The sequence below is a fragment of the Ischnura elegans genome, chromosome 3, assembly GCF_921293095.1.
Source record: "Ischnura elegans chromosome 3, ioIscEleg1.1, whole genome shotgun sequence".
NCBI classification, from domain to species: domain Eukaryota; kingdom Metazoa; phylum Arthropoda; class Insecta; order Odonata; family Coenagrionidae; genus Ischnura; species Ischnura elegans.
This window is the reverse complement of record NC_060248.1, coordinates 26,912,226-26,923,190: the sequence shown is the minus strand read 5'-3', so window position 1 is coordinate 26,923,190 and position 10,965 is coordinate 26,912,226. Positions and strand designations below refer to the sequence as shown.

The following is a 10,965-nucleotide window of genomic DNA, read 5'->3' as shown; positions in this document are numbered from 1 at the left end:
TTGACGTATTCCAAGTTAGGGTAAGTAGACGTTGCTCCATTACCACAAACACCATTTACAGCTGTTATTGTTCAACACAATTTCAGCGAGAATCGCATCAAATAAGTTAAATCACATAAATAACTTCGAATAAATTGAATCAAATAACAAAATTACCTCACCGATCCACTGGAAATGAAAAGAGAGGATGCTTCAGGTGATAAGGGGTCATTAATCGAAAATATCGTATGTTTTTCCAAATCATTTGAGTACTCATGTGTAGTGTTGGTAAAAGTACTGAGAAAAAGTAACCGGGCTCAATTATAGTTACTCCAAAATAAATAAAAATTACTGATTTTTGAAAGTAATCAGTAAAATCACAGTTATAATTACAATAACTTCGTGTAAGGATGCCCACTTCAGAGTGCACTAGGATACCAATTCAGAAGCATTCTTGGGTTATCCAACGCAAGATTCAGAAGACTCATGAAAGTTAGAAAGGTGAAAAAATGGAATGTAGAAGCGATGAAGGGGAGGAGACCTAACATGAGGAACTAGTGGACATTAGTACTCGGGAGATTAAAAATACACTGTAGAGGAAGGGTGGGATGATATTAAAACGGTAATAGTCAAAGCGGCGGAAAAGTCAACTGACTACGTTGACAGCAGAAGGATAAAGAAACATTGGGCTGCGGAGGCAATGGTAAAAGAAATGGAGGAGAGAAGGGAGTGGAAGAACGTGGACAAGCCGTGGTGGTTCAAGTTGTAAAATTTTAGCACAGAAAAGTTAATGAAACCGAAATTTTAAGAAAATTATAACAGCGATTCATTTGTTTTTAATATTATTTTCTAGGATAAATAATGACTCTTATTTTAATTTCCTGTCTTATGCTTGTATATCTTTTTTCTCCAAAATGAAATATGTATAAACTTTCGTTTTGAACTTCCTTTATTTTTGCTTTTAGAGGGGGGCAGCTACCCCCTCGTGCCCCCGCTGAGTACGCCCATTTTAGCAATACGCATCTAAGAAAGAGGAAGAGAAGGCCAAGAAGATGAAGAAGAAGGAGAAAGTAAATTTATGTGGAATTACAAAAGTTTTTACTTTTCATTTCCATGATAGGTCGATTCCATGAAGCTACGCCCGTGAGAGTGAATAATATCTATGTTATTTATTTCTTGCAATTCTTCCTCTTGAGTTGTTTTGATGCTATGTCGGCCTCATTTATTGGCGTGTGCTTATCGGGAATAAAAAAAAGATGCGTGACGCAAGATTGGAACTCGTGGATTTAAAATGTCTCCCATAAAATTATTTCATCATTGCTACAGTATTCTCCCTGTTTTTTGCCCACATTTTGCAATGAGATATTACTTTCATGTGAAAGACTGAAATTATATATTTTTTCTTGTAATTTCAAAGGGCGATAAGAACACAATATTTCATTTGGTACTTATTTTCCCTGTGATTTGTCCTCGTTCTTCCACTTCCTCCTCTCCTCCATTTCTTTTATCATTTCCTCCGATATCCACGGCTTCTTTTTCTTTCTATTGTTCAAGTAGCCATTTGATTTCTCTGCCGCTTTGACTATTCCAATTCCAATATTATCCCATCTGCGCATTCTTCATTATTCCGGATACTTTTCCGCACTAGTTACTGATATTGTCTCTTCATAGTTCCCTTTCGTGCCTTCCTTTATTATGATTGAACCATGTATTTGTTATGAATAACTTATTTCTCCAGCAAAATTCTGCTGATTTCTCTCGCCTTTCGTTCCGCATTCCTAATCCAAACTTTCTTATTTCTAAAGTCAGAAGAACTAAGCGTGATGGAGTGGAAATTTTCCATATTGAAATAAACACTTGCACATTTCCACGGTTATAAATTTTTATTCCGACCTAGGTTTCTATATTACTACATAATTTTCAAGGTACAATATGGTTTTGCACCTTGAAGATGATGTAGTAATATAGTAGGTCGGAATAGTTTTGTATAATTGTGGAAAATTGCTAGTGTTTATTTTCAATATTTTCCTATTTCGTTGAAGCTGACGCGTTCTAATCCCCCCATGACCAGAGATGGCACGTGAAACGAAATTGTTTCGCTTCGACTCGGAGAGAAACGAAAATATGAGGCCAAGGTTTAGTTCCGTTCCCGCACAAAATTAAAATCAACGAAGAGTTTTAGTTTCGACCAGAGACATCTGGGAACGAAAATAAATTAATCGAAAATCCGTTGCTCACAGTTAAGCTTCGATCCCAGAAGTTGGGTGGAGGGGGATAAAAGGGAATAGTTTCGACCCATTACGTTTGACATACGTGTAGAGAGGTTAAAACATTGAGCTTAAAAATAGAATGCCCCCCTCTTGTCCCTGTCCTGGATCCGCTACTGCTGTTGGGCCGTGCCTCAATTTCTACCGCCAGAATCCTACCTCATACCTAATTTATACCTGCCACCCTCTTACCGAGCTTCCCATTTAATACCAAAGCTATCCCTCGTTGACTCTCCTCCCCACCACTATAAAAAAGCCCTATACTCATCACTCCGGAAGTGCCCAATATCCTTCCACCACCTCGGATGGAATCGTGGTACCTCGGTGACCTTGCCGACCTCGCTGCCACCGACGACACCCGCCCTTCAGAGCCGGGTCCCGCGACTCTATCCGAGGCTAGTTCGATCAATATCCACGTTTTCAGGGAAGAGATGGTTGGCTTTCCCAATACCATTCCGTCAGTGTTTTTCATCTGACACGGTGTTCCATTATAAATATTAACAATTCACTCAAAGTACTTCCTGAAACCATTCCTTATACGTGAAAGGTTATGGTGTCATCTTGAAATTTTCATAGCTTATTGAGTAGATCCTGTCAACATTTGGCTTTTCCTCGAATGTGAAAATTTTACCAAATTTTTCCTGTGCGGCTAACTTTTTACACTTTTTACACAGATAAAATAAATTTATGTGAAATTACATTTTTTTACTTTTTATCATAGATATCAGTAGGCATCATTGCTTCACCTCGGAAATATTCCCCCATTACAATGTATTGGAATTGCCACCACATCTACCTTTCGCAGTTATTTTATCTATACCGAAAAAATACGACACCTTATGGTCATTAATTTATTAGTAATAATTTAATCGTAATAACATTCGCATCTGCGCAAGAAAATTTCCATATTAGAAAAATGTCAACAGCAACCAATATTTTCCTGTATCAAAATAGTAGCAGCATGCCTGTGAAACGAATATGTATCACTGCTTGCCGTAAAAAGTTTCACATCCAAAACTGAAATTGTGTTGGCCCTATTAAAGTTCAAATCTTACGGACCGTGATATTACTTCTGCACTGGGGTATATACACAGAACGTAGAGATAAACAAAGTTTGGATCTATCACGAAAAATTGTAAATCACTTTGCGTCTAATTCTATGCTTTTTATTGGACGAAAATAAAACCTTTGACGTGTGACGCAGGTTGGCTACGATCTTAGAAAAATATTTTGCATCAGATAATACTAACGTAAAGATAATATCTTTGAAAGTAAAAGCTAGCTAATTATGCTAATGTAGAGGTAATACCTTTAGGCACTAAGGGACTCCTTGATATAATCGAAAAGGAGAGTTCATCTCCATATTTTGGAATACCTGGATAACTTTTACGACAAATTCTATGTTAAACCTCCGTTTTTAACGGTCATTTGATCAACAGGGATAAACATCTATCGATGTTATGTTGAGCTGATGAAATGTACAGGAGCGCATCGCGAAATATCAAAAAAATATTAAAATACACTCGGTTAAACCCAGAAAATAAATGAATTGAAATTCTGAACCCGAGTGGCCACCCTGCATGCTGAACTATGAGCCGGAATATACAATAAAGATAAGCTTTACGGAAGTGAAGAAAATATTAAGCTACAAAATAATTTTTCTCAGAATTGAATATTTCAAGAAATCATAAAAAACGGAATTGAACTGAGGCAATATCCACAACATAATTTTTCCCAGAATTGAGTATCACAAGAAATCATAAAAAACGGAATTGAACAGAGGAAATGTTTTTTAATTCTAATGAAAACCAACTAATGCCCAAATCATTAATTAATTTTGATGATTTAACCAACATTTTTGTTATATTAATGGAATATAAAAAATTTTTATAAAATTGTGAATATTATTTTTTAAACAAAAAATTTGATAATATTTTTTCCGAGTTTACTGAAGAAAAACATTCAAGCAGCATCTTTCAGCATGGTCTTAATGTTATTTGTTCTTCCTTGGGCCTTACTTCCAGCCATGGCCTTTAGAAACGGCTTTATCAATGGAAAACAAAAGGGGAAGGCTGAGGAAAGACAATCCGACCCTCAACCGAAATCTCTCGGAAAATAGGAAAATTATTATCATAAATAACCAATGATTTTCCAACCAAAGGCACATCATCAGGCACGTAGCCAGGCGGGGGCTTCAGCCCCCCCTCCCCCCGCCGAAATGAAATAACATGGCTGTTGCTAGAAACAAGTTTTATTTTGCAATCATTAAAAATTTAATAAAACGAACCTCAGCTTACTCATATTTCATAACGTATCGTTTGGAAACTAAATGCAGAGCCTTGTTGCATTTACCAGTTAAATAATTTGAAAATGCTCCATTGCATGAAAATTTCTATTTGAAATTTAAAAACTTACCATCAAATTGATTTTACGGAGGAGAAATATTTTTAAAGACCTTTTAACATTTGTCCATTTTTTATCGACTACCAATCTTGAGGAGACCACTAGCCTACATATGAAACTACACTAGACATATATTCTCTGATACTCTATTTTTAAAAATATGTTTGCATTTTATTATGCCTGCCAATAATGAATGACGAATTTATAAATTAAATAAAAACCAGCGATATATTTCGTTTGCATAAGGCTGATATATCGCTGGTTTAATGTCATGTATGATTTTCCGATGCGTGCAAATCGTCAAAAAATTATCAATGCAGCCGCTCTTACCACTCTTTAACACCTCCTAAGCATATTTTTGGGTGATTGCTTGAAAAGAGAGATTGAATTCCCGATCTGACCCGAAATTGTATTTCATTACAAGGATTCGGAAGATGGAACAGGAAGATGTGTTATGACGAAAAAGAACTCTTCTTCTTAATTCAGCCATTCTCTCGTAATAAAAATTTTAAAAAACGCGTAAGTTAGACTTTTCATAAATTATTGAAGCCTAGTAGCTTCAGCTCATAAGCTCTTTTATTGAGAAACGCTCATTGAAGGGCGTGATTTCCTATGTGAGTTAAAACGACAATGAACCAAGGCCGTGCCCAGGATCAAAACTAAGGGGGGGGGGGCAAGCCATGGTTGCTCAAGTTGTTGGTAAGATTTAAGAATGGAATAGGTGAATGAAATCAACATTTTAAGGAAACTGTGACAGCTCTTTATTAGTTTTTAAAATATTTGCATGAAAAAAAATACTTTCCCTAAAGGTTTTTGCTTCTGGGGGGGGGGGGGGGGAAGCTGCCCCCTCCTGCCCCTCGCTGGGTACGCCCATGCAACCAGCCACGAGCGTAGAGCCCAGGAGTTGCTTAAGCGCGGTGACCCGATTGGTATGAGCCGATGACGTCAAATTATTTACGCCCCTATGATTTTTCACCGCGAATAGCTCGAGAAGTGGGAGGCTGATCTATAAAAGAAAAATTACGGCTCTCCTTATTTTTCAAATCTATCAAAATCTACAACTTTTGAAAAATTGGTAGAATGAGCCCAATGCAAGGGCGAAAGTAAGCAAGCAACAGTCTCTCCTTCGTTCCCACTGGCGCTAAACCAATTTCAACGCGCTCCCTTGTTCTCGAAGAATTTGAAAGCATGCATCGGGAAGACGCTCTCGAGAGCATGTTTAGCTCCCGAGAAGAGCCAGACGTGCTCGTCTCGAAGTTTATCACGCAAAAAAAATACGAAAATGAATCAAAACTGAAAGGGGAATGGTGTATCGTCACATCTATATTGACCTTCGACTTTACCAGAGGATGGGTGCCGCTGCTGCTGCCATCCCGCAAACAGCGGCAAATGGCAGAAGTTATACGTATATAGATATAAGTCGATCGTCATGTCATTCGCCACTTCCACAACCCTCAATCCCGAAGCGGTAGTTCAGCGGCTATCTCCGAGCTTCACGGTCGCACATTCTGTGCTCTTCAGGGCGTGAGTGTATCCTCCAGCCAAAATGCAGATATTTCGATGGGACGTAGTCTACTTCATGATGTTGCTGAGTGTGGGATTGGTCGCAGTCACTGTAGCAGACACCGAGGATGAAGGTGACGGTGAGATTAACGCTTATTACTTATCGAGATATGCTAAGTTTCTGAATTACGTGAGGTTATTTTGGCGATTTTGGGGTCCCCCTCCCCCTTTGGAGAGATATCGTGAGATTCGGCTCGAACCTTTCCCCCCTCCCTCTAATCTCACTTGAGATTGTTCAAAATGCGTATTTTCAGGGTAAATTCGTTAACCTATACTTCATTGCGTAGGATTTTTATTGGTTGTTTCACTATTTTTTATTTTAGATTAGCTAAGACAATAGTATTCGAGATTACAAAGATTGAACTTAGTTTACCCTGTTTTTTGCGGAAATAAAATTACGTAATACTTTCGAGGACCTCCCCCCCTCTCCCTCGCGAGAGATTAGGTGAGTTTCGGCTTGACCCCCTCACACCAGTGGCGGATACATATGGGGAGCGCCCCCCCCCCCCGTATTGCCAAACTGCAGAATCTGCAAACTGCAGAATCACAAAAACAGCAACTTTTTTATATCATAAGATAGCATTTTCTTGCATATGTGTATAATCACTTTCATTTTAAAAATTGTTCAAAGGGATAAATTATATATTAATAATTTATTTCAGGCCACATAGGCCAGAAACAAGGGTAGGGCTGAGGTGGCACGTGCCCCGGGCGGCAGATTTCAGGGGGCGGCAAAATTTGAAACGTCTTTTAAAAATTTTCTTTTTTTATAATTAAATAATTTAACAATATTGATTATTTTACAAATTAATAAACAATAGTATTTGTATAATTTCTTAATAGTAATCTTGCGTTGATTAATTTCAAATCGAAAACAAAAGGGAAACATAATTCCTGTAAAATTCAAATCATCCCAACGTATAAGTTCATTATTCATGAAAATTAATGCCTTATAACATTTATTTTTTTTCTATTTTTTATTGAACAGAAAAGGTTCAAGTAATAATTAGTTCTTGGGGATGGAGGTGGATGGTTATCGATATATTTTCTTATCGAGTGGCAGTGATGTATGGCAGCATTGCTGGTGTAAAACAGGAGGGGGAAAATGAAATCTAGAATAGTTCTTGAAAAACGGAGTTGCGGTTGAATAGGGCATTCAATTGGTTTTTAACTCACAGTAATATTTTTACGATTAATGTACAGAACACTAATATATTTTATAGCATTAATGGTACTAATAATAATTAATTGATCAATTATTTTATTGATTGATTAATACATGCAACTAAATAACTTTGACAGTAGATTTTTTTATAACGATCATGAAGACATTTCAGATGAAACACTTAAAACGTAGAATAAAGAATTTTTCTATCTTTATATTTTTGAAAAAAAATATATAAAAGCTTTCATAAGTGAGTGGGGAAAGGAGGTTTTCAGAAAGAGGGGGAAAGAGGTCAAAAATGACAAAAAATTTGCTTCCATAATACGTGAATGCTTACTTAGGAAATAAATTGTAAGGGGTTCCTGATTGGTGAGAAAACTACAGATTTAGATATTCTGAAAACTAACTAACTACCTAGCTAGAAAATTAGCAATGTGATTGGAACTTGTCGAATTTGAAAATTTTCACTCCGACAATGCATTACGAGGAGTATATCATCATCGGAATAAAAATTTGTAAACACCACACATTCTGATCTCATTGTTACATATTGGAATCAGGCCTGGAACTAGGGCAGGGCAGGGGATACATGCCCAGGGTGGCAAAATTTGAAAGTTTTTTTAAAAGGTTATTCAATTTTTCTAATTCAATTATTGAACTATAATCATAAACTTATAAATTATTAAAACAATAATATTAATAATTAATAGATCATTTCAGTTAATAATGAGGAAGTCCATGGAAGAGTAGGAGAGGAGAAAAGCCTAGTGAAAACCTCAGTAAGAAAACGAAACAACGTAATCAGCACTGTGTTGAGGCAGGAATGCCTGATGAAGACAATCTTCGAGGGACAGAGAGTCCTTTCAAACCAATTGCAATGTTAAGACTGTTGACTAGTGATGATGATGGTACTTTTTTCCGTAGATTTTTATTTGTGTTGGGAGATGAATGATGCATTACCCATGTTTACAATAGGTTTCACTATATACCTTGTATGGAAAAATGTTGGAATGTGAATTTTGTGTGTATTTTTAACTGAAATCTTATTCAAATTTTATCATAAATGTACAATAAGTACAAATATTTTTTGCCAATGTGGACGTGTTGGGGATATTTTTTAATGGATTAGGAAAGTATCTCGCCTGGATGGAAGTTTCGATGTTTATTCCAAAGAAAAAAATTCATTTTAAATAATTGCTACCATCCACAATTGAGCATTTTCATTACAAAAACTATATCCTAATTAGAACACTTCAATCACAACATTCATCAAAGCTATCATTTTATCTCTGTTAATTATAATTATTTATAAAACACATATGTTTTGCAGATGAATCAAATCTCTCAAGAATCATATTTGAGGACATCAATGAGGATGATGATAATTACCTGGTTGATGAGATCGAGGAATTCCAAATGAAACTAAAAGAATATGAGGAAGAGATGAAACTATACGAAGAAGAGATGGAAGAATTTTTGAAGAGCAAAACCAAACATGAAGCTGAGGCGGCAGCAGTAGAGACTTTGCATTCAGATTCAGAACGTAAATTGAAAGAATACAAAGATATTGCAGAGGAAAATAAGAATAAATTTGAAGCTGATTGGAGGGAGCTGGAGGCAGACGAACTTCTTCTGACAAAGAGAGAGGAGAAGCTCGTGGAAGAGGAGAATGATCTGGCAATGCATGAGGCTAAAGATGCAGACTCGGAGAGGGAACTGAAGGAAATAATTGCGGCATCAGAATCATTGGAAGCATATTTGGGGCAGCAGACAAAGGAGTTACATGAATTTAAACAAAATCTCCAGAGAAATGCCACCGAGGAGGAGAAAAGACTGAAAGCATTATATGGAATCTGTGAACCAGTCCACTCAGAATTCAGACAATTTCTCAGAGTCTTTGATGAGGATTATACTAGAATGTGTTACAAACCAATTCATAATGCATAAATTTCATAAATATTTATAAATGAAAATGACGTACTTTGAATAAAGGTACATATATAGCAATCTTTTTGGACTGTTAAGTAGATTGTCTTTACAGGGTGATGCCTGTTAAACAACATCCCTCATAAAATGTTAGTTTTTCTATTAGATGGTGAAATTTTATCATACAGAGAAACAAAATTATTACTGTTTTCAGTGCAGCATGTCTACCAATGAGACTTCTAACAACAACTATTGAATGTATTTTTACCATAAATAAAGGCTCATGGAAGATTTTATATTCAAACTTCAAGTTATTTTACTTGTTAAGGAAGAGGTTTTCCTTGAATGTCATAATTTCACTTTACAAGCATCCTCGATGGTGCAAAGTATTATGATTCCTATGAAATCCAAGCGCAGAGGTTCTACTACGAAAACTACAGTACCTACTAACAGTGGCGTAGCCAGGGGGAGGTACGCAGGGGTCCAGGGGAGGGGGCAGGGGTATTAGGGGGGTCCCAATCACCCCAAAATATAAAAGCACAATTATTTTCCTTCGTAAAAGAAAACAAAATATTGAAAAATCATGAATGTACAAAATATTTATATTAACAAATGAAGTTTTTTTTTCAATTATGAAAAGTGTTCAAATTAGTTTAAAACCCATTAATTAGTACCTTGTTTTTCAAAAATTTCCCACCCTAGTTTTGGACACCCCGGAACAAAATTCCTGCTTATCCCACTGCCTACTAAGTAGGTACCACACTGAGAAATGAAAGTATAGTCACATATTCAAGATTTAAATGCCTCATATAAGGCTTGTGGAGGAAGCAGTTGATGATGAAGGAGTTGCTCAGGTAGGTCAGTACATAATAGCAATTAAGCATTTTTTCTGATGTCGTTATGAGAAATTTCTCTGCAAAGCCAACAAAGATAAGATTAAACATGTGGAAGCCATACAAACTTAACTTGTACTCAATTCTAATACACAAAATATTTTTTAACACTGAATAAATGGTCAAATATATCCTTTATTATGGCAAAATTTATATTTATTTAAAAAATTACAATTTATCCAGCTTCATCATGGGAATTTTTTATTTTCGATGAACCACTGAGACATTTATAAAGGGATTATTATTTAAGTATTCTACCAATTAAGATAGGTTTCCATGGAATACCTGAGAAGAATTATGGGATCCTCCCTCTCCATCAACCACTTCTCTCTTCACTTCCCTGTAAGGCCTCCTCCCTTCCATTCTATCTAAAAGTCTAACTCTTTTCCTTCCTTTGCCTCATTTACCTAACATTCTACCCTCTAACACTGTTTTCAACATCCCCTTCTCACTAAGTACTCGCTCCATCCATACATTCTGTCTCCTCTGTATATCATCTAAAAAGTGCCTCTCCTCACCCACCATTTCCACCACTTCATCCTCCTCTCCGTCCTCTTCACCTTCTCCATTCTTTGCCACACCTATATCTAATATGCCTCCAGTCTTTCCTCGTCCTCCTTCATAAGTGTCCACGTTTCTGCACCGTAAAGCGCTATACTCCAGATCAGACTCTTCACTAATCTTTCCTTTGTTCTTTTCTTTTCTCTGTTCATGAACGCCTTCTTTGCTAATGCAATTCTTTTCCTGATGTCCTAACCACAGTATCCGT

General features: G+C 36.4%; 1 protein-coding gene across 2 annotated transcripts; it reads left to right on the top strand.

Annotated features, from left to right (window-relative positions):
• Positions 1–6,069: 6,069 nt before the first annotated feature.
• On the top strand, positions 6,070–9,599 carry LOC124155583 (nuclear matrix constituent protein 1a-like). Of its 2 annotated transcripts, none has more exons than XM_046529538.1 (2): positions 6,070–6,286; positions 8,708–9,599. In XM_046529538.1, exons 1-2 carry the CDS (start codon positions 6,196–6,198, stop codon positions 9,322–9,324), a joined length of 708 nt encoding a protein of 235 aa, XP_046385494.1. In that variant the 5' UTR covers positions 6,070–6,195; the 3' UTR covers positions 9,325–9,599. The 2 variants fall into 2 exon arrangements, with proteins under 2 accessions (XP_046385494.1, XP_046385493.1); XM_046529537.1 differs by having other exon boundaries at positions 6,074–6,292.
• The last annotated feature ends 1,366 nt before the right edge of the window (positions 9,600–10,965 follow it).